Source organism: Cervus canadensis, chromosome X (assembly GCF_019320065.1).
Source record: "Cervus canadensis isolate Bull #8, Minnesota chromosome X, ASM1932006v1, whole genome shotgun sequence".
NCBI classification, from domain to species: Eukaryota; Metazoa; Chordata; class Mammalia; order Artiodactyla; family Cervidae; genus Cervus; species Cervus canadensis.
Window position 1 is genome coordinate 36,043,071 of NC_057419.1, and position 25,035 is coordinate 36,068,105.

Below are 25,035 nucleotides of genomic sequence, written 5' to 3' on the forward strand. Positions count from 1 at the left end.
ATGAAATCAACCTGCAAAATTCAGATGCATTTCTATATAACAGTAGTAAACAATTCAAAAAAGGAATTAAGAAAACATAACATTTCCAATAGTATCAAAAGAAGAAAATACTTAATAAATTTCAGCAAGGAGGCAAAAGACTTGCACACATAAAATTATAAAATGATACTAAAAGAAATTAAAGACTTAAATAAATGTAAATAATCCCATGTTCATAAATTTGAAGACTTAATATTGTTAAGATGACAATATTATTCAAAATGATCACAGATTCAATGCAATCCTTATTAGAATCCCAGTGATTTTTTACATAGAAATAGAAAAATTCATCTTAAAATTCACATGGAACCCCAGAAGACTCTTACTAGCCAAAAAATCTTGAAAATGAGAAACAAATATAAAGGACTCACATTTCCTGATTTTAAAACTTATTACAAAGCAATAATAACCAAAAGAATATAGCATTGGCATAAAGATAGACATATAGACCAATGGAATAGAACAGAGAGCCTAGAAATAAACAGTCAACAGATTTCTGACAAGAGTGACAACTGTTCAATGGGGAAAAAGGACTTTTAAATAAATACTGCAAAAACCAGATATCCATATGTGTATGAATTAAGTTGAATTTTAAATTTATGCCATATGCAAAAATTAACTCAAAATGGATCAAAGAATTAAACATAGGAATGACAATCACAAAAGTCTTAGAAGAAAACATAGGAGACAATCTTCACGACACTGAATTTTGCAATTATTTCTTAGATATGACACTGAAGCACAGGCCAAAAGGATGGCAGAAAATATCTGCATAACACATATCTGATAGGGAAAAATAATAACAAGAATATATATATATATGTATATATATATATATATATCCCACAACTCAACAACAAATAACTAAACAAGCTAGTTACAAAATGGGCAAAGTACCTAATATACAAATGGTCAATAAGCAAATATAAAAATGCTCAACACTACTAGTAATTAGGGAAATACAAATAAAAACCACAATTAGATATCACTTCACACTCATTATGGTGGCTATTATCAATAAAATGGAAAATAGTGAATGCTGGTGAAGATCTGGAGAAACTGGAAACCTTGTGCACAATTTACCAGAGTAGAAACACAGAAGAGGAAAACTCTGTGAGAACTAGGACTAGGATAGCAATTTTTGTTATTGCTGTTTGTTTGATATCAATACCTGAACTTTAATTGACAAATTGTTGGAAGCTCAGTGGGGACAAGTTTGAGAGTTCAAAATTCCAAAGGGGTACAGTCTTGATGGAGACTCCCACACTTTTATGACTTTATTACCAGGAGACCTATCAGGTTCTCACAGTGATTGCAGAAAAATCCCCTCATCCTTCCAGCAGGAGAAAGGGAAGAACAGTTAGTCACATTTAAATATGCCCAGAACATTCTGTTCTTAGCAAAGCCTGCTCTCCAGAGAAACTATTGTACCAGAGCCTAATCTACTGGGATATTACTAGAGCCTAACCAATCTTGGAGAAGGCAATACACAACTCTAGCATCCTCTAGCTTTCCTGTCCCACCTAAAGAGGAAAACAAAACAACAAAAAATCTGAGAATACTTCTGGAGGGTACAGCCCAGGAGCACAGGCTCAATAAAAAAAGTAAGCCTAGACATAATACTATAGAACATGGCCAGTCCCCCAACACCTTGTTTAGTCGTTAAGTTGTGTCCTACTCTTCGAAACCCCATGAACTGTAGCCCGCCAGGCTCCACTGTCCATCGGATTTCCCAGGCAGAAATACTGAAGTGGGTTGCCATTTCCTTGTACTTGGGATTTTCCCAACCCAGGGTTTGAACCTGCATCTTCTGCATTGGCAGACGGATTATTTACCACTGAGCCACCAGGGAAGCCTCCTTCCCCAGCACCTTACCACTACATCAATAAGGCTTCTGTATTATAATACAAGGAATACAATTAAAAGAACTGTGCATCTCAGATGATATCTAAGAAGTCTGTAGGGAAATCCAAGGAAAATAGGCCAGAGAAAAACAAGGACACCAAGAAACGTTTAGCCTTCGATTTATAATAGCTATGTGCATGTGTGCTCATGTGTGTCAAACTCTTCGCAACCTCACAGACTGTATCTCTTCAGGCTCCAGTGTTCATAGAATTTTCCAGGTGAGAATAGTGGAATGTACTGCTATTTCCTACTCTAGGGGATCTTTCCGACCCAGGATCAAACTCATGTCTCCTGCATTGGCAGGCAGATTCTTTACCACTGCACCACCTGGGAAGCCCTCTAACAGCTACAGTAAACAGTAAACACAGTCAAACAAAAAAATAAAATCTCATTTTAAAGGCCTATTTATCTCAGTTCCTTTTACCTAGGACATCATGTATAGCTTTCAAACAAAAATCAGAAGTCATACTAAAAGAAGTTTGAAAAGACAGAGCAAGCATTAGAATCAGGCTCAGAAATGGCAGTGATGTTGAAATGATCAGACCGGGAATATAAATCAACTATGAAAAATATACTACACGCTCTAGTGAAAAAAGTGGATAACATGAAAGAATAGATGGATAATGTTAGAAGAGAAATGGGAACTATAAGAAAAAAAATCAAAAGGAAATGGCAGAGAGCCAAAATATCATAACAGAAATGAAGAATGCCTTTGATGGGCTCATCAATGATTGGTAATGGCTGAAGAAACCACCAATGAAGACTGAAGGCATATCAGTAGAAACTTACAAAACTAGAAGAAAAAGAAAAGAAAAATAAAAACAACACAGAATATCCAAGAACTATGGGACAATTACAAAAGGAGCAATAGACCCATAATAGAAACTCTACTTCTGTGCCACCAGGGAAGCCCTACATAATAGAAATATCAGAAGGTAAAGAGAGAAAAGAGGAGACAAAATAGTTAAAGCAATAATGACAATAAAATTTCCCCAAATTAATGAAAGTCATCAAACTCATAGAAAAAGCTCAGAATACAAAGCTGGATGGTGGTGGTGGTTTAGTCACTAAGTTGTGTCCCGACTCTTGTGACCCCATGGACTGTAGCCTGCCAGGTTCCTTTGTCCATAGGATTTTCCAGGCGAGAATACTGGAGTGGGTTGCCATTTCCTTCTCCAACAAAGCTAGATACATGCTCCAAAATCTATACCTAATAATCTCATATTCAAACTACAGAAAGTTAAGGAAAAATGTTCAAAGATGCCAGGGGAGAAAATATCTTACATATAAAGAAGCAAAGATAAGAGTCATATTAGACACCTCCTTAGAAACTATGCAAGCAAAGAAAAAAGTGGAATGAAATGTTTAACGTTTTAAAATAAAATACTACCAACCTAGAATTCCATCTGTGCCCAGCAAAACCGTCCTTCAAAGATCAAAGAAAAATAAAGACTAAGACAAAAAATTAAGGGCCTCTTGCTACTAGACCCTCCTTGCAAAAAATGTTAAAATAAGTTATTTAGAAAGAAGTAAAATGCTACTAGTAAGAAATCTGGATCTACATAAAGAGTGTTAGAGAAGAAACAAATGGATGCAAAATAAAATCTTTTATTTCTTCTATTCTCAACTGATCTAATAGCAGTTTGTTAATAACAATAATGTATTCCATGATTATAGCTTATGGATAAGTAAAGTGAACGACAGTAATGTTATAAGGGATGGGAGGGAAGAACTGGGAATATTCTGTATAAGATAATTGTTTTACCTGGGAAGTGGTACTGTGTTATTTGAAAGGAGACCTGGATTGGTTTTATATGTATATATATTGCAAACTCTCTTTAGTGAGCAACCACTAAAAAGATTAAAAAGTAGGATTACTGATATAGTAAGGGAAGATGAATAATACCGTCATACAAAAATAATTAAACAGAAGGCAAAAAGACCGAAAGACAAAAATATAAACAAAGAACAAGGGTAATGAATAGAAAACAGTAACAAACATGGTAAATATTAGTCAAATTATAACAATAATCACTTTAAATAACAGAAGTCTAAATGTATCCATTCAAAAACAGAGACTGTCAGAAGGGATCAAGAAATAAAACAACTAAGTGCTGTTTACAAGACAACCACTTTAAATATGAAGACATACAGAGACTATAAGTAAAAAGATGGAGAAAGATATACCATAGTAATACTAATCAAAGGAAAGCTAGAGTCACTTCAGTAATTTTAAACAAAGCAGACTTCAGAGTAAGGAAAATATTCAGACATAGAGATATTACAAAATGATAAAGGGTCAACTTTCTAAGACATAACAATTCTTAACTGAATTTAACTCAGATGACCATTATATCTACTACTGTGGGCAAGAGGCCCTTAGAAGAAATGGAGTAGCCATCATAGTCAACAAAAGAGCCTAAAATGCAGTACTTGGATGCAATCTCAAAAACAACAGAGTTCTCTGTTCGTTTCCAAGGCAAACCATTCAATATCATGGTAATCCAAGCCTATGCCCCAACCAATAACGCTGAAGAAGCTGAAGGACCTTCTAGAGCTAACACCCAAAAAAGATGTCCTTTTCATTATAGGGGACTGGAATGCAAAAGTAGGAAGTCAAGAAACACCTGGAGAAACAGGCAAATTTGACTTTGGAGTACAGAACGAAGCAGGGCAAAGGCTAATAGAGTTCTGTCAAGAGAACGCACTGGTCATAGCAAACACCCTCTTCCAAAAACACAAGAGAAGACTCTATGCATGGACATCACCAGATGGCCAACACCGAAATCAGATTGTTTATATTCTTTGCAGCCAAAGATGGAGAAGCTCTACACACTCAGCGAAAACAAGACCAGACGATGACTTGTGGCTCAGATCATGAATTCCTTATTGCCAAATTCACACTTAAGTGAAAGTAAGGAAAGTAGGGAAAACCACTAGACCATTCAGGTATGACCTAAATCAAATCCCTAACGATTATACAGTGGAAGCAAGAAATAGATTTCAGGGACTAGGTCTGATAGACAGAGTGGCTGACGAACTATGGACAGAGGTTCATGACATTGTACAGAGACAGGGATCAAGACCATCCCCAGGAAAAAGAAATACAAAAAAGTAAAATGGCTGTCAGCAGAAGCCTTACAAATAGCTGTGAAAAGAAGAGAAGTGAAAGGCAAAGGAGAAAATGAAAGATATTTCCATTTGAATGCAGAGTTCCAAAGAATAGCAAGGAGAGATAAGAGAGCCTTCCTCAGTGATCAATGCAAAGAAATAGAGGAAAGCAACAGAAGGGGGAAGACTAGAGATCTCTTCAAGAAAATTAGACATACCAAGGGAACATTTCATGCAAAGATGGCCTTGACAAAGAACAGAAATGGTATAGACCTAACAGAAGCAGAAGATATTAAGAAGAGGTGGCAAGAATACACAGAAGAACTATACAAAAAAGATCTTCACGACCCTGTGATCACTCGCCTAGAGCCAGACATCCTGGAATGTGAAGTCAAGTGGGCCTTAGGAAGCATCATTATGAACAAAGCTAGTGGAGATGATGGAATTCCAGCTGAGCTATTTCAAATCCTAAAAGATGATTCTGGTAAAGTGCTGCACTCAATATGCCATCAAATTTAGAAAACTCAGCAGTGGCCACAGGACTGGAAAAGGTCACTTTTCATTCCAAGCCCAAAGAAAGGCAATGTCAAAGAATGCTGAAACTACCACACAATTGCACTCATCTCAAACTCCAGTAAAGTAATGCTCAAAATTCTCCAAGCCAGGCTTCAACAGTATGTGAACCATGAAATTCCAGATGTTTAAGCTGGATTTAGAAAAGGCAGAGGAACCAGAGATCAAATTGCCAACATCTGCTGGGTCACTGAAAAAGCAAGAGCATTCCAGAAAAACATCTATTTCTGCTTTATTGACTATGCCAAAGCCTTTGACTATGTGGATCACAATAAGCTGTGGGAAATTCTGGAAGAGATGGGTATATCAGACCACCTGACCTGCCTCTTGAGAAATCAGTACGCAGGTCAGGTAGCAACAGTTAGAACTGGACATGGAACAACAGACTGGTTCCAAATAGGAAAAGGAGTACGTCAAGGCTGTATATTGTCACCCTGCTTATTTAACTTTTATGCAGAGTACATCATGAGAAACGCTGGGCTGGATGAAGTACAAGCTGGAATCAAGTTTGCCAGGAGAAATATCAATAACCTCAGATATGCAGATGACATCACCCTCATGGCAGAAAGTGAAGAAGAACTAAAGAGCCTCTTGATGAAAATGAAAGAGGAGGGTGAAAAAGTTGGCTTAAAGCTCAACGTTCAGAAAACTAAAATCATGGCATCTGGTCCCATCACTTCATGGCAAATAGATGGGGAAACAGTGGAAACAGTGGCAGACTTTATTTTTTGGGGCTCCAAAATCATTGCAGATGGTGACTGCAGCCACGAAGTTAAAAGACACTTACTCCTTGGAAGAAAAGTTATGATCAACCTAGACAGCATATTATAAAGTAGAGACATTATTTTGCCGTCTATTCAAGGCTATGGTTTTTCCAGTAGTCATGTATGGATGTGAGAGTTGGACTATAGAGAAAGCTGAGCGCCAAAGAATTGATGCTTTTGAACTGTGGTGTTGGAGAGCACTCTTGACAGTCCCTTGGACTGCAAGGAGATCCAACCAGCCCATCCTAAAGGAAATTAGTCCTGAATATTCATTGGAAGGACTGATGTTGAAGCTGAAACTCCAATACTTTGGCCACCTGATGTGAAGTACTGACTCATTTGAAAAGACCCTGATGCTGGGAAAGATTGAAGGCAGGAGGAGAAGGGGACGACAGAGGATGAGATGGTCAGATGACATCACTGACTCAAAGGGCATGAGTTTGAGTAAACTCTGGGAGTTGGTGATGGACAGGGAGTCCTGGTTGCTGCAGTCTATGGGGTCGTAAAGAGTCAGACATGACTGAGGGACTGAAGTGATACCTAACAAAAGACCATCAAACTACGTGAGGCAAAACACTGATAGAACTGCAAGGAGAAACAGAGGAGTCCCCTATTATAGCTGGCAACTTCAATAGCCCTCTATCAGAAACAGATCAAGTAGGCATAAAGTTGGTAAGGACAGAGGTGAACTGGATATATTTGACATCTACAGACTACTTCATCTAACAACAGCAAGTGATATAGATTATTCTCAAGCTGAGGTGGAACTTATACCAAGACAGACCACATTGTGGGTCATAAAACACATCTTTAGAGATTTCAAAAGAACAGAAATCATACAATATATGCTCTCAGATCACAATAGAAAAATAGTGGAAAATCCACAAACACTTGGAGATTAAACAGCACACTTCTAAGTAACACATGGCTAAGAAGAAATCTCAAGAGAAATTTTAAAATATTTTGAACTAAATATAAGTGAAAACAAAACTTATCAAAATCTGTGGGATGCAGTAAAAGCAGTAGCACTGAATGTATATATTAGGAAAGAAGAAATACCTTGAATCAACCCTATATGCTTGCACCTTAGGGGAAAAAATAGCAAACTAAAGTAAGAAGAAAAGAAACAAAAATTAGAGTAAAAATCAATGAAACTAATAATTGGATTTCAATAGAGAAAAGTCAAGAAATAAATAACTGGCTCTTTGAAAAAGGAGTAAAATTAATATGTGTCTAGGCAGGTTAACTACAAAAAAAAGAAAGGAGACAAAAATGTTACAAAGTTTCAGAAACAAAATACGGGTTATCACTACTGAAGCCATGGACATTAGAAGGAAAATATAGGAACATTATTAACATATCTATGCCTATGAGTCTGATAAGCTAGATGAAAAGGGCTGATTATGTGAAAGACACTGTCTACTAAAGCCCATGTAAGGAGAAATAGAAAATCTTGATAGGCTTATGTCTATTAAAGAAACCGAGTCAATAATTAATAACCTCCCCAAATAGAGAACATCATGCCCAGAGGGGTTCAAACATTTAAGGAAGAAATACCAGTGCTCTACTGCTGCAGCCTGGCAGAGCAGAGACCAGACTTGAGGGTGTGGCAAACTGCACCCTTGTGATTTGTCCTAGTAAGCATGCTGAACAGACATTCTTGGGGTGAGACCTGCTCTCTGCTCCACTTCAGTGCCTACCCCTGCATCCATCTCCATGGAAACAAAACAAGATATTCCTGATCAACAGCAGAGCCTGTGCTAATCAAACTCCCCAGTATAGCTATTCCCTAATGAGCTCATGTGACTTCTGCCAATAAAAGTGCAGGCTGAAAGGAACCATTTTGTCTTCCTGCCATGGAGAGCAGGAGGGCCCCCTGACTCCTTGCTTGCCAAATTATGTGTCTATCTTTTCATTACGTGCTCAACCCCGTTTCAGGACTTTCTCACCTGTTGTGCTGGACGTGGCACTCTACAATCTCTTCTATAAAACAGAAGCAGAGAGAATATTTCCTAATTCATTCTATGAGGCCAGTATTACAGAACTAGACAAAGGTATTATATGAAAAGAAAACTGCAGACCCAATATTTCTCATGAACATAGATGCAAAAACCTGTACAAAACATTAGCAAAGAAATACAACAATATACACTACAATAAGTGGGTTTATCTCACATATGCAAATCTCATCCATCATTCAAAGATCAATTAATATGTAAGCCATCCTATCAACAGATTAAAAAAGAAAAATCACATAATCACATCAACAGAGGCAGAAAAAATATTTGACAAAATACAACACTCATTTATGATGAAAATTCTTGGCAAACTAGGAAGAGAGGAACTTCTTCAAGTTGATAAAGAACATCTTACCAAAAAACCTACAGTTAATATCATACTTGATGGTAAGAAACTCAAAGCTTTCCTACTAAGATCAGGAACAAGGCAAGGATATTCCTTCTTACCACTGCTTTTCAATATCATTCTAGAAGCCCTAGGTAATGCAATAAGATAAGAAAAAAGGTATACATATTGAGAAAGAAGAAATAAAAATTATCTTACTTCATAGATGACATGATTGTCTATGTAGAAAACCTGAAAAATCAACAAAACTCCTTGAATTAATATGCAATTATAGAAAGGATGCAGGATACAAGATTAACATACCAAAGTATATTGGTATACATGATGGGTACATATCATTATACATTGTCAAAACCCATGGAATGTACAACATGAAGAGTGAACTCTTATGTAAACTATGGACTTTAGTTAGTAATAATAATGTGTCAATACTGGCTCATCAGTTTTAACAATTGTACTTCAATAGAGCAAGATGTTAATAGCAGGGAAAATTGGGGGTTGAGTGAGTGCTGAACTCAATATGTCAGCAAATTTGGAAAACTCAGCAGTGGCCACAGGACTGGAAAAGGTCAGTTTTCATTCCAATCCCAAAGAAAGGGAATCCCAAAGAATGCTCAAACTACCGCACAATTGCAATATGACTAGTGTCCTTATAAAAAGAGATTAGGACACAGACATGTATAGAGGGAACCAGGTGAAGGCACATGAAGACCTAGGGAGAAAAACATCCATCTATAAGCCAAGGAGAGAAGATTCAGGAAGAAAAAAAAAAAAGCATCAGCTTTCCAAAAATCTTGACTTCAGACTTAGAGCCTCTGGAACTGTGAGAAAATGCATTTCTGTTGTTTAAACCACCTAGTCTGTGGTACTTTATTAAGGCAGCCCTGGCAAACTAATACGTTATCGTTAATGACTCTAAATGCAAATAGATTAAACTCTCAATTAAAAGGGAGAGATCTGCAGCATGGATATAAAAATATGATCCATGAGTCTATAGGAAACTCAGTTTAGATTCAAGACACAAGTAGGTTGAAAGTGAGAGGACAGATAAAGACTTTCCACTGTAAATAGTAACCAAAAAAGAAAAAAAAAAAAAAAAGGGCTGGGGTAGATAGTACTGGGCAAAATAGATTTCAACTAAAGGAAAGTTACAAGAGAAAAAGATGCTCAGTTTATGTCTTAATATACTCAGGCTACTATGACAAAAGACCATATTCTAGGTGGGTTAAACAATAGCTCTAAAGTATGGGAAGTCTTAGATCAGAGTATCAGCATGGTTGGTTGAGTTCTTATGGGAGCACTCTTTCTAGCTTATGGACAACTTCCTTTTTGCTGTATCCTGACACAGTAGAGAAAGAACAGCTCTCTGATCTTTTCTTATAATAGCATTAATACACCATGAGGACCCCATGTTCATGACTTTATCTAAATCTAATTACCTTCCAAGGGTCAAAATACCAACCACCTCTAAATACCATCAGATTAAAGGGGAGGGCTGCAACATACAACTTTTGAGGGAACAAAATTCCATAACAATATATAGTGATGAAAATAAAATCTTTCAAGAGGAAATGATAATTATAAACATATATACAACTATCAACAGATCTGCAAAATACATGAAGCAAAAACTGACAGAACTGAAGGGAGAAACAGACAATTCTACAATAGTAGCTAGGACTTCAATACCCCACTTTCAATAATGGATAGAACAAGTATGCAGAAGATCAATAATGAAAGGCAGGACTTGAACAACACTGTGAAACAACTAGATCTAACAGGCATATATAGATCCTTCCACCCCACAACAATACAATTTTCTTCTTGAGTGTACATGGAGTATTCTCCAGGATAGGCTATATGTTATGCCACTAGATAAGCCTCAATAAATTTAAAAAGATTAAAATCATACAAAGTATCTTTTCTAATAACAATGGAATTAAATTGGAAATCATAAGGAAAACATTATTGGTTCATGTTGTAAGTCCCTTCCCTCTGAACATCCCTCTCAATTTAGCAAATATTATAGCAGAAACAAAGGTACATGTTAAAAGTAATTTCAAATTTAAGGATGGTAGTATGCTTCGGCCTGAAAATTGATGTAATATCACTGTGGTAAATATAAGAATGGTTAAGTGAAAACCTTCATTTCATATATCATGTAGCCATAGAATCCTATCAGAGCCAAGAGAGACTAGGAGCAGCTCAGGGCATTCTGGTTTGTATTTCTTTTCTTTCAACTAATTTGCTAGAAAAATGACCATGATGTATACTGGCAAAAAAAAGTTCACAAGGCAGACTGTTTACATAGTTCTTTCTTGGAAACATTTTATAATCATTCATTTATACAGCAATGACCTTTGACACAGGGCAGATTAATCATATTATTTCCATTTTATTTTGTGGATAAACACAGACATGACTTTCATGAAGCTAGATTCCTCATTAGAAAGGCTAGAGCCACTCTTAAATTGTTGCATTTTATTTTTATTTCTCCATGTAGACAAAAAAAGCAGTGAGGTACCTTAAATCTCTTCATCATCACAACCACCTTAAAGTAAGTAATACTATCTGGATTTTATAGGTGAAGAAGTTGAGGCTCCAGAAAGGACAGTGTCTTGTACAAAGTTACTAGAACATGCTTGGTGCTTCATTGTCTAGTGTGTTAACAAGTTAGTATGTACAACATTGAGGGTCATAACGATAAAGTGTACACAGCGAGGCAGATAATGTAAATGCTGGGTAGTTCTGTGGTGAATCAGAGACCACATGTCCTATTTAAGGGAAGCAGCCACCACTCAGCAAGGGCCAACTGCTGAAATGTAGACATGTGGGTCCCATATAGCCAGATTTTTAGATTTTACAAGAGACACTGGCTATTTCAAATTTTATTTTAATATTCTAATTTTTAAATGCTAGCAATTGATTTAAATGTTTAAAGAATAGAGTGGGCTGGATTTAGCCCACAGGACAACAGTCTGCATATCTGTACTTAATAGACTTTTAAAAATTGACAGATCAGTGATCTAAGAATATACTGATATCTTAATTTCAATATGAATACTTAATTAACCATAGTGGGGGTAGGGAGAAATCATAGCATTAGTGTTAATGTCAAATCAGTAGTGCTCATAGTAAAATCACATGACTGAATAAACTGCTTCTATTTCAGGCCTTGTGGTAGTGTTAATAAACACACAACTATGTAAACAGGTCATCAGAAAAAAAAGATCCTGAATAATATTAAAATAAAAAAATCTGTTCTTAAAGTAACTGAATTTGGCTGTATCTGTGTGATGAAAAAAAAAATCCCATAATTGATTTAACTTATAGAAAGCCATTTGAGAACACTGCTCATGCTTTGACAAACAATAAACTAAGCTCTATTTAAAATAAAGCTCTGACTTACTGGGAGTGACCAAAGGATTAATAAAATGTCCAATTTTCCATTAAAAAAATGATAGGGGTGGCAGTATTTTATTTTTTGAAGCAGACATTAAGGAAGGGCAGGAGAAAGATGGAGAGGAAAATATAATGAGTACTTGATGGGAATCTTTCTGGTTTTTATGAAACAACTGCACCATTAATTATACCCCATCAAGGTGCTGTGAATTTGGATATGGTTATTATTTAGAAGTTTAAGTGAATCATCAATGTTGTACAGGGAAAAGAATTGGAGGTAAATGAATTAATTTTCCTCATTGACTTGAATTAAAAAGTTTAAAGATATCTTCCCAGTGGGGAAAATATCATTCTGAAGATCAAAATAAAATTTTAAAGAAAATGAGATTAAGATAGTAGTCTTAAATCTATGACACAACGAGTAATGTCATGCCAGAATGTTGTTTCAACATGTTCAAAACTAACCAAGTTTTCCCCCACCAATTTTGTAGATTACTTTCACTTCTTCAGATCAAGAAAAAACTCTCCCATACACTTGTGACTTGGAAATAACTTTAAATCATAACTTCAGGTTTTGTAAAAAGAATAAGTAGCCAAGTTACATTTACTTAAGTACTCTACTTGCTGCTGCTGCTGCTAAGTCGCTTCAGTCGTGTCTGACTCTGTGCGACCCCATAGACGGCAGCCCACCAGGCTCCGCAGCCCACCAGGCTCCGCCGTCCCTGGGATTCTCCAGGCAAGAACACTGGAGTGGGTTGCCATTTCCTTCTCCAATGCATGAAAGTGAAAAGTGAAAGTGAAGTCCCTCAGTCGTGTCTGGCTCCTAGCGACCCCATGGACTGCAGCCTACCAGGTTTCTCTGTCCATGGGATTTTCAAGGCAAGAGTACTGGAGTGGGTTGCCATTGCCTTCTCTGGCAAGTACTCCACTTTGTACTAATTTAAAATAATGACTGGAACCCATATTAAGTAATAAAATGTTGATAAAGGTTGGACAAATGGCTTAATATCACTGGCCCTGAGTTTCTTTATATCTAGAATGAGGACAGCATTGCTAGGAGAATTAAACCCTGTAAAGTACTTGGCACACAGCAAGTGTTCAATAAATGTTAGCTCATTATTATTACACAATAAAATGGTTACTCACTCTTTTGTTGAGACAAATAACGGGCCACAGGCTGCAACCCAATGTGCAACAGCAGCAGAGACAACCACAGAGCAACCATTTCACATTGACTGGGAGAGCCTTTTTCAAACATGCATTCACACGGCCAATGCTGGTCTTAAATTCTTCTGGGGCCACCTACAACAAGGGCACAATCTTTAACACTTTGAGGGCAGCTTTCTACTATTTATCTCTAAACCTAAATAAAATGTTTGTCTTATTACAAACACTTTAAGGAATTACACATATTTACTTCCTATCTTTCCCTATAAATAGGTATTACATGCTCTTGGATGACATTAGAAAGCAAAACAATATAATTTCATGTTTACAGAACTTATTCTGATGTTTGAAAACAATCTTCTGAAATTACCAATAATAAAATGACAACAGTAAAATTCGTAGTAAAGGATACCATAACACAGTTTTATTACCAGTTATTCTCATTATTAAGGCAATATTATTTATAGTCTCCAGTCACTCTGACTAAAGGTTGAATAAGACTAGAAGCATAATATAACAATAAAACCTAAATACTACTAGAGGAAATAGAATTAAATTTAGACCTCGGCAATATTCCTGGATTACTTTTAAAAAGGCAACTCTCAAATCTTTTCTCCCTGGTAAATTTGCAACATAACAACTTAAACACTTGCCATTGTTTGTAGGCAAAAGGTACATTAACAAAAGAGTGAGAAATGATAACATTCAAAAAACACTCAGTATTAGCATAAAAGGGATTCAAAACTGCTGTAAATTTTTAGAAGTTGAGAGATCCTTAAATATACAAATTTAATATTTTTAATTACTACCTCCATTCCTGGAAGTGGATGCTTATGGTTCTCTGTAAACAATGACAAAGTCAGTTCAAAGGCACGATCATGACAAGCATAATTAGATTTATACCCAAAATTCTGCTTGAAGGTTATACAATTCAAAGGTATACTAAAAATACTCTGCTTTCAGTGAAATCACATTTCTAGATCACAAAAATGATTCCCTTTCATTTAAAAAACTGTCACACTGTAAAATCTATAAGAAAAAATTCCACCATCTGGCTATGCAGGCAAAAATTACGAAATTGTTAGAAAAAATAAGTTGCTGTAAAATAAAAAACCCATTAGCATGTTTGGCATCAAAAATATAGAGCTCCACAACTCTTCTAAGTAAAAACTGTTCTACAGGAATCAAATTATTACATTTTTGTCTTTTAATAGACAAGTCTTAGACTCAGTATTATAATACATATTGATTAATGGACGTTAGAAAGATACACGACCACAGAATTCAGTACCATCATGATTAAAACATTAAGTAATTATATTAGCTTTATTAGAATTGTTCATGCTACCTAATAATGTTACTTGCTTAACCTGTAAATTTTTCTTTTTTCTTAATAAGTTAACAAGTTGTGAAATTGTAAGGCTCAAAATTGTATTTACAACAGGAAAATAAATTTATTTCATTCTCCAATATGACCTAAAGACAATCACCAAGTAAAAAGAATTCCAAATAAATAACTAAATTTCTAGAGTAAATATGAAAATAAATTCAGGGAACTATGGCTGACAACTGGAAACAGAAAACACCAACAAGCTAAGCACATTAAGACAATAAATCAAGATCTAGATTCTAGTTTCTTATTAGTTATAAAAAATTCTAGGTAAGTGAGCTTTAGTCTCCCATCTGTAAAATGAGAAAAATAATTTTTCTATTATATACCTCATGGGGAATGGAAGTTATACCTTAGAAAGAACCTCCTGACTAGAATGCTTTGAAAAAGGAAGTCAGTGAATCATATCTCTAATTAGATTTGGAGAAAAAAAGCAAGACTTTTTTTTGCATGGAGTACCAACTGAAAGTTTGGATCAGATAACTTAACAGTGTTAAACTCCACAGGTTTCCTACACATTCTATTCTACACAAAAGGATAATCTGCTACATTTTGAATGAAAATTTAATGGTTTTCAATTCTTTAGAGAAAAAAAATGTTCTTTTTTAAAATCTAGGTACTAAGTTGCTATCTTCATTTACCTCTTAAACAGTGATATTCAGCTTCTTTTTTCCTAGTGAACCTGTGAGCAACCAAATGGAAGTTAAAGGAAAATGTATTTATATATTTAGCTCTAATCTGTAATATAACATTATCAATTTTCTTTAAATTGTGTATCTAGAAACACTAATACATTTTTAAAATATGGCAAATTTTGATATACTCATATTAAATCTGTCTATTTACAAATTTAAGTACCTATAATTAGAATTTAAATTTTGTTTAAAAAGTAAAATTTCTATATATAACTTTTATTTAAAAGTGTGTAAGCACAGAAGAAAAAAAGTAAAGAATGAGGCTAAAAGCCAGAAAAGAATCAATCCAAAAAGTAAAACTTGATTTTTGCTTAAATAAATTGCATGCCAAGGTATGTAAAATTTGTTATAAGATTTATCTTTCATTACATGCTTCTGGAAGTGAATTAATAAAACCATTTCTAAAATGTGACAAGTTTCCTTCTTCCCCACCAATATTTTCCACATTTAATACATAATATTCATAGCTTGTACTCTTTCACTATGGACAAATTAAAACATTTAAGTTTCTAAAAATGACAATTCAAGTTTTTTGAAGTCATAACAGAAACATACTGAAAATAAAACTTTTACTAGAATTTCACACAATAAATTAAAATCTGCATTTTGACTTTAAAAGGAAGCCAGAATTGTCTTTGAAAAAAAAAAATCTGTATTTGAATAACAGTAAAAGTCATAAAACAGAAATAAAGGCATAGGAAATGAGAATTGGTTAACTCCCAATTTTAAACAATGTGAAAGAAATGTTTAGTTAACTGTGTGGAATCAGAGTTAATAACATTTTACTCATTTATTTCCATATAATTTGAGTATCACTAGTAATGAAGGTTAGATGGAAGCCTTTTACTTTGTAGCTGAATGGCAGGTTGTAAAGAAACATTTAATTCCTCTTGACTTTCTTAGAAAAAAGAAAGTCACATCATGAAAGTCGGGGAAAGGGTCATAATATTTTATAACAGGATGCAAGAGACTTTGCAAACAGAAGAAAATCTAAGCAAAACCCAGCAGGACTGATTTGCCTCCTTCAGTCATGGGGAACACAACCCCATCAATCACTTGTCATACTGGATCACAATAGTAATTTTATGGTTTACAATTCCCAGCACTGCACGCTAATTTCCTTGTAACACCATTTAACTGTTTCAAGCTGAGGGCTGGAAGCTTTTCTTTCTTTTCTGAAATTCTGTGGTTCTTTCATTTTCTGGTCACCAAAATTTGTATGTATACATCTGTTCCATACATCCTATCATGACAAGACTTATCTTTAGTGAAAGATGGAAACAATCTTTGCTTAATTTAATGTAAAAGATTATCTTTTTATTTATATTAAAAGCACTAACACATAAGAAGCACAAAATTAATACTAAGCCATAGAGCTTAACAAAATGGCTTTTGAGATTTTTGGAATTCACCCTGCAATTTTGCTTACTTTAGGCATAAAAGCTATTTAAGAATTCCATTCATGCTAGAATACTGGTTTTATAAAATGCAGATTTAATTTTCTATTTTAGCTATGCATTTAATTCATTGTGAAACATATTTACACTGCTGCTCAGTCTGGAATTCAAACTTTTTTTCTTTAGCTTTTTTCTGAAACATGTAAATTATTTTTTCTGCTTCTTCATAGTTATCAGAGATGCATTTTGACAATCCAAAATAACCTTTACACCTGAAATAGTGCCTACTGGAGAAAAATAATCTCATGAAAGAGAAAATAAAGAGAAAACAAAGCCACCACATGACTTTTCAAAATCAGACTTTCAGAATTCCTTTAGTGTTTTCCATCATCAAACACTAAACTAGGATCACTGTATCATTTATGCCTCATTCAACATATGAGAAATTTTGTGCATTTAAATTATGTACACTAGAATAAATATATCCAGTCATTATGTGTTACAAAAATGGTCACCTGAAAAGAATGGATGTCTTTAAGAACAGTTCATATCCAGCTTAATATTCTTGCTGCTGCTGCTTAGTTGTCTGACTCTGTGCGACCCTATGGACTTCAGCTTGCCAGGCTCCTCTGTCCATGGGATTTGCTAGGCAAGAGTACTAGAGTGGGTTGCCATTCCCTCCTCCAGGGGATCTTCCAGACCCAGGGATCGAATCCAGGTCTCCCACATTGCAGCAGATTCTTTATTGATGAGCCACCAGGGAAGTCCAATATTCCTACTTCCCTAGTTTAAAGAACTGTACTATTCTTTGTGCTGGTGGAATTTCAGTTTTTAAAAGACTTGGAAAGATGAAGAAATATTCTGAAGATTCCTTGAGCACATAAAACTGGCCAATTTCAAAGATGGAAAGATGGATAAGTCTTGTACCTGGAAACTCGACTCTCTGACTTTTTCGATTATTCAGTTTTTAGAATTACTTGGAATTGTAATTCAAACTCTTTCTAACTAAACTAATAGCAAAGCTGGATGCAACTGCCCAGACAACATATTTGACAGCAATAAGGGAAATATAAAGAACAAGTTTTCCATTGGAGATATCTTTATTCACATTGTCTTTAATTTTAATATTGAATTTGCCATCCTTCTACAAACAAATTATTATTCAAGAGGTTTTTTCCCATAGCTATTTTTCTTTGGAAAAAAATTTATCTAAAACAAATCTAAATCTGAACTGCTGCTTAAATTGGTGAATTATTCTATATGATCAGGACAGGAAGGTAGAACATACTAGAAAATGAGGCCAAAATCTCAAACCAAAGGGCTCTTTGTAACCTAAAAAGATAAATGGCCACATATTTTCTAATGTTCACTTAGCCAGGGACTATCACTACTTGTTTATTACTGTATGGAATGATTTGATATTATACATCAGGAGAGAGAACAAATTATTGGTGGGTCTGAGAACAAACAATTACTCAGAAGAACAAGGTTAAAGTAGCAACAGCAATTAAAATGGAAAGATGGTGAGTAGAGAAAACTGGAAAAACAATCAGGGTGAAACTAGGATATACTCATGAAGAATTGTCAGTAACAATCACAAACTTACACTGTGAAGCTATAAGTACCTGACAATACACTAGGCATTTTATATATTCTCTTTTGTATAAGAGCCTTTTCCTTTGGGCTTAGAAGTTAGCATTACTGTTGTAAGAGGATTTTCCAAACACTTTTGAATCCTAGAAGGTCTCTGAAGATTGAACCTCAATGCTAGAAGATACTACTGAGTGTACAGGAACCAGGAAACAAAAAGGTAGTAACAATTTATTGCAGTGAGTCTAATTATAGAAACTCAAACTGTCTAAAAGGCAGAAAATTTTGATTTTTTTTTAATGTACTGGTATAACAAATCATATCTCAGGATACTTTAAAATTCACAGAGTGATACAAAGTTGAACAATAATTTTGTTAACTCTAAAATCATTGGAAATTACTGACCTAAATTAAAACAATTATACCTACCAGTGCTGAGAAAAAAAGGCAAAACTGGAAAAACTGAATAGATAAGTAAATGATAGCTGGCATTATTGGACAATAAATAAAATAACTGGTCATAGGCCAGTCACGGAGACAGTTTTCAGTCACTAATGATACAGCCTAAAATTATCCTGGCCTCTTACTATTAGACTTCATTACAGTGCATCAAATCACCTGTCATAACACTAATTCAGCCAAAAACCAATGCTTTTAGAATTGAAAAGTTCAATGCAAACTCTCACTTACCTTCCCTGTTAGAACTGAGGGAAATTCAGTATCAAACTTGTTGCTCAAGCCAAACCTTAAAAACAAAGAACAAAATACATTCTACCCAACGTATTTAACTCTTTTCCTTAAAAAAGTTACAAAGCCATGCATTTTTCCTTTGATTTTGTTACCTAAAAGCATGCCCTAAAAATAATTTGATGTTTATAGAAAATAAGTGTTTGGCTATTAATCCAAATTAAAAGTAAAAGGAACTTAAGGAGCCAAAGTTAAAGTAGGATTCCAATGAGAGCCATGATCTGAGATTAAAAAATAATACAGAAACACTGATATAGAGCTGGAAATATTATAATTTTTGATTGAAATATTTCTGTTAAAACCCATTTTAGTTGATAACTGTTAGAACTGATGGGTTGTATGTGGGAGTGGATTGTACTATTTTTTTTCTACTTCTGTGGATATATAAAAATTTTCCTAATAAAAATTAATGTAACTTTTGGAACTGTAGAGCTATTCAGATACTCAAAGGTTGATCATTATGAATGGCTTTTATGTACACGCAACCAATTTTAAGAAAACAGATACCAGACTCAAGAGCTCTGACTTTCTTCAAGTACACTCACTGAAATCTGTACTATGTCAAGATGATTTTTATAAGCCTTCCTTCACCTCCTTGTTGATTTCAGTAGGAACAACAAAAGTCATTTCCTGCATGTTAGATGATATATCAGAGTGACTACAATTTATGTTAGTGTAAGCAAAAGGAAAAAAACATCCAACAGTTAATAAGAACTCATTGTGAGGTAGACAATAATAGTAACAGTTACCAATAACTATCTATTTACCATGAGTTAGACACTGTTATAGGTAAATATATTACCTCTAAACTTTACAACCCTGCAACAAAGGTATTGTTATCTCTGTTTTACAGAGAAGGAATCTGACAGAAAATTTTTATTTCAAAAATTAATTAAATGATTTGCCCAAAGTCATTATAGTAAGAGATTGTGTTTATCTATTTTTCTGTATTCTCTTGTGCTTAGTCGCTCAGTCGTGTCCAACTCTTTGAGACCCTGTGAACTGTAGCCCACCAAGCTCCTCTGTTCATGGGGATTCTCCAGGCAAGAATACTGGAGTGGGTTGCCATGCCCTCCTCCAGGGTATCTTCCCAACCTAGGTATGGAACCCAGGTCTCCCACATTGCAGGCAGATTCTTGACCCTCTGAGCCACCAGGGAAGCAAGGACAACCAAAATTCAAATGCTAATCCTTAAGTTCTTTCTGTCCTATATTAAGCTCCTGGAGAACAAAAACTATGACTTATTTACTTTGCTATCTTCCATTATGCTTAGCAGCACAATGGAATCTAAGTGATTAATAAAAGTTTGTTGAACAATGAGCTACTCTGTGTACTGTTTGATTCTACTGATGTATGGCATTTCGGTCTTAGGGTCATTTTATAGACATCTTAAGAATCCAATGTCCTATTAAAACTCTGTGAGAATATCATAGTCTCCTTGTATTATTTATGCTAATAGCTCCTTTACAAGGACCCAAGCTAGTTTTAAACACAAAGACTCTATACTCAGTAGCTAGCAGCAAGGTACACATCCATGCATAAATAAATTTTACTTTATACGTTTAAAATGCATTTTAAAACAAAAAATTCTAGTTTTGAAAAGAGTTGAGAAAATTAATTAGCAATTGCAGAAAGACCATAACTTCATTAAAAATGTCATTACTTCTCTAGGTGTCAGTACATGTAATGAAACCATAATATTTTCGTAATAACATCCCCATAATAACATTTTCTTTAAGTCTTTACATAGAGGAGTACAGCCAAACTTAAAAATAAAATGGTACTCTTGTACATGAATTTTTATGGCAAATTTCATGTGCTGTTTGAGAAATTAATACTCTAGTATTATTTACATATTTGCAATTGTGTACTAAGTGATCAGTAAACAGCAAATATTTAACAGAGCAAGAAATATTTCATTTAAATAATATTTAGATAAACAGTGGCTTTATCACTAGTAAGAAAGATGTAATTCAATTCATTATTCCACAGAGTTCTTATTGCATAACAAAGAAACAGATATAGTTTTCATGAAAATAAACATGATACATTTGAAAGTAGAGTTCTATTTCTATTCCTATATCTTGTCTTTTATTTTTTAAATCCAATTTCATTTATCTATTTATTTATGACCATGCCACCTGGATCTTAGTTTGACAGGGGATCAAACCCATAACCCCTGCAATGGAAGTGTGGAGTCCTTTTCCCTCTTGTCTTTTAGATGCAATGTTTTTAATTTGTTCCTACCCCTATTAGAGATTGCTGCCATTATAGATTTTTCCCAGTTGCTATTCTTTTATCACATATCAAATACATAGAGGATATAGACATGTGTTCCTCAAAATGTATGGAATATTTCTATTATTAAAAAAAATTAGCTTTGCTATTCTCTCTTTGCATTTATCATCAGACAAATAAACTTTTAACCTCTGTTTCCATTTCCTTAATATCCCATCCTTTCTTAATCTTTTGAAGTTTGTCTTTTGATATTGTTATTTTACTGAAAATAATTCCTTATTTGGCAAATTTATTTAGAAAGACAAGTTCATCTTATTTATTGCTAAATTCAATACCCTCTTTTCAGAACTTTCCCTCTGACTTTGCAGTCTGTGATGCTGTTTACCACTCCCTTCTCAACACTCTCCCATTTGTTCACTCTCTCCTAACACTTATCTTTTCCCAAAATTTAGCTTTTAGTCATCTGCTTCTCTTTCTAAAGGAAATATAACAGTTCATCTATTTTAATAGCTTTGAAAATCACTTCTATTCTGATGACCATCAAGTCTATATCTCTAATTCTATATTTCCCAACATGCTCTGGACCCTCACCTCTAATTGCATACTAAAAATTTCCATTCGGAAATAATGCCTTTTGCAACAAGATAGATGAACTTAAAGATTATTTATTAAGTGAAACAAGTCAGAAAGAGAAAGACAAATACCATATGATACCACTTATATGTGGAATCTAAAATATGACACAAATGAACTTATTTATGAAGCAGACACACAGACATAGAGAACAGACTTATGGTTGCCAAGGGGGAGGGGAGTGAGGGACAGATGGAGTAGGAGTTTGGGGTTAGCAGACGTAAACTAACATATATAGAATGGATTAACAAGATCTTAATATATAGCACAGGGGACTATATTCAATATCCTGTGATAAACCACAGTGGAAAAGAATATGAAAAAGAATACATACATATGTAAATGAATCACTGTACTGTACAGCAGAAATTAACACAACATTGTAGATAACTATACTTCAATACAATAAATTAAAACAACAACAAAAATAAAAATTTCCATTTGGATATCTTTATACCTCATGTGAACACATCTAAAATTAAATGTTACCTTTTATTTGAAACTGGCTCCTTCCTTTCAAATTCTTCATCTCTTTCAATGGTGCATTGACTCTCTTTAACCTAGATCCTGGTATCATTTCTGTACCTTTTATCTCCTACTTTTTGCACCTTGCTTATATCTAAGTGGTCCCAAATAACTGTTATTTGTTCCTTTGAAATCATTCTCATAACATTTACTTCCTTTCCACTGCCACTGTCACTTTGGCTCTTTTCTTTGCTTATGAGGTTTCTCTTGCTTCGTCCGTTCAGTTCAGTTCAGTCTCTCAGTCGTGTCCAACTCTTTGCGACCATGGACTGTAGCCTGCCAGGCTTCCCTGTCCATCCCCAACTTCCGGAGCATACTCAAACTCATGTCCTTTGCATCAGTGATGCCATCCAACCATCTCATCCTCTGTCATCCTCTTCTCCGTCCACCTTCAATCTTTCCCAGCATCAGGGTCTTTTCAAATGAGTCAGTTCTTTGCATCAGGTGGCCAAAGTACTGGAGTTTCAGCTTCAGCATCCTCTTCCTGGTTTTGCTTCCTCTCCCTGGTTTAAATCCAGTGCAGTCTTTAAAGCTCAAGCCAAGTTCCAACCCCTGCTACAAGTCTTCATGGATTTCCCTTTCTCTGAACACTGATAGCCAATTTTAATCTGTACTATACAATTCAAAAGTATTAAAGATATTTTCCTTTATTCTTTGCTGATCCACATGAGTTTCTTAAAGGCAAATTTCCTGTTAACTTTGTAAAGCAAGACCTATACTTTGCTTTCTCTGTATTCTTCACAGTGTTTAGCTCAGTGCTCAGGTTCTCAAAAAATTCTTGCTAAATTCATATTACAAATTTTCTTCTCTAATATAAAAAGAGATTGTCTTTTCTAAAACATAAAAAGTATGTTAGAAATGGTAAAGCAGGGAATTTCCAGGCAGTCCAGCAGTTAGGACTTCATGCTTTCACTGAGGAGGGCCCAAGTTTAATCCTTGGTTGGGGAACTAAGACCCCACAAGCTGTGTAGCATGGTCAAAAAAATTTAAAAAATAGAAATGGTAAGGGAAGGTACGGAAGTCATTTCACTTCTTAAAATACTCAATTATGGCCTACATTTATCTACTTTAAAAGGTATAAAGGTAGGCAAACTAGGCCCAATATATTCTCATAATTTTGGCTAAAAGGCAGTAGCAATTGTGTTCTTGCCTACCAGCAATTTTTTCCCTTAACTTTTACATTAGATATTAAGCACCTAAAATGAGTACTTAAATAATCCTTGGCACAACATTTTACTTAGTAGTTACCAGGAAAATGTTGAAATGGCTACTGCTAAATGATGAACATCTCAGCTCTGTTTCATAAGCAAACCATTAAGTTAATAAGACCTGTGAGTTCACAGAGGTTAGACAAGCTCATCTACCCATTAGTGAGTGATCAGTGAGAGACATGAGTAAAGATGTGGAGTTTGTCAGCATTAGACAGAAGCATTTGAGAACTGCTCGCATTTTCACTCTATCAGGTTCATTAAATAAAGAGCCTATTATGTGTTTGAAGCTGACCCAGCTGGTGGTTCTTAATGACTGTATTTTATTTGTCAAGTGTCTGCAATGTCCCAAATTTTAATTTCTTGGACAATTCTTTGCAGTAAAGGAAACTGAGGCAAAGAAAGATGGGTCTTCAAGTTGCTCTTCCACTTTTCTTCCTCTTTACACCTCTCACTGTCTTTAATTCTTTTGAAAATGGCTGTATATCAGCCTCTGAAAATCCTGCACAAATTTAAGTTTATATGTTTAGGTTGTTTAAGAAAACAGATAAAATGCATTAAAATTCTGCCAAAAAAACACATTTGCCTAGAAAACTTTGCACTTGTAGTAACACTGTTTCTGAAGCATGTGCATTGAATTCTACATGTGCATTGAACTCCACATGTGCATTGAATTTACTACACCAAGAAAAAAGAAAGTCTATAACATACAATTAAATGATATTTTGAAAAATTAAATTTCTTTAATCTTCCATATGGAAATATGTCTTGCTGCTCTGTAAAATGACTAATTACTATAGCTTCAGTATTCTCAAAGCCTAAAATCTTATAAAATTTAGCTTATACAAATACAAATTAACAATGCTTCACTGTCATTTCTCAAAGACAGCTGTTTACAGAAAAGGCAACAATTGCAGTGCTATTTAACTTTTTGCAGAAATGCACTGTTTGACAAATTTGGCTATCTTTTTTCAATTCTATATGTAATAACTTCAGCTTTTTTAGATTAATTTTAATGAGAATTTTATATATCTGAGCATTGGTAAACTCTCATCTCTACTACTATATACCTCTACTATTGAGGGTAAATAATTATATATTTTAATAAAAATAAGAAAACAATGTCATGAGATAAAATTTTTCTTGTATTTCAATACACTGGATCCAAATATTTACCCTAAAAATATCAAAAAGAAAAATGATAGATATTAGGCTACATCACTCAGATATATAGTATTTTTGAAACAACACTTACAAGAGACATTTCATTATTTCTGTTTTCTAAAA

At 34.6% G+C, this 25,035-nt stretch overlaps 1 protein-coding gene across 7 annotated transcripts in view; it reads right to left on the reverse strand.

Annotated features, from left to right (window-relative positions):
• The window catches only part of CHIC1 (cysteine rich hydrophobic domain 1), a 43,307-nt gene that overhangs the window by 11,352 nt on the left and 6,920 nt on the right, over window positions 1–25,035 (reverse strand). For 3 of the 7 annotated variants that reach the window (XR_006267555.1, XR_006267553.1, XR_006267554.1), the window contains exons 2-4: window positions 19,088–19,142; window positions 13,305–13,460; window positions 8,955–8,987 (exon numbers count right to left, since the gene is read on the reverse strand). Coding sequence is in view for 2 of the 7 variants with exons in the window: in XM_043458857.1 (XP_043314792.1) it covers window positions 13,305–13,460; window positions 19,088–19,142 (211 nt within the window). In the remaining 5 variants the exon portion in view is untranslated. Of the gene's footprint in view, window positions 1–8,341; window positions 8,376–8,954; window positions 8,988–13,304; window positions 13,461–19,087; window positions 19,143–25,035 lie in introns of all 7 variants that reach the window. The other 4 variants (XR_006267556.1, XM_043458857.1, XM_043458858.1 and 1 more) reach the window with 2 other exon arrangements.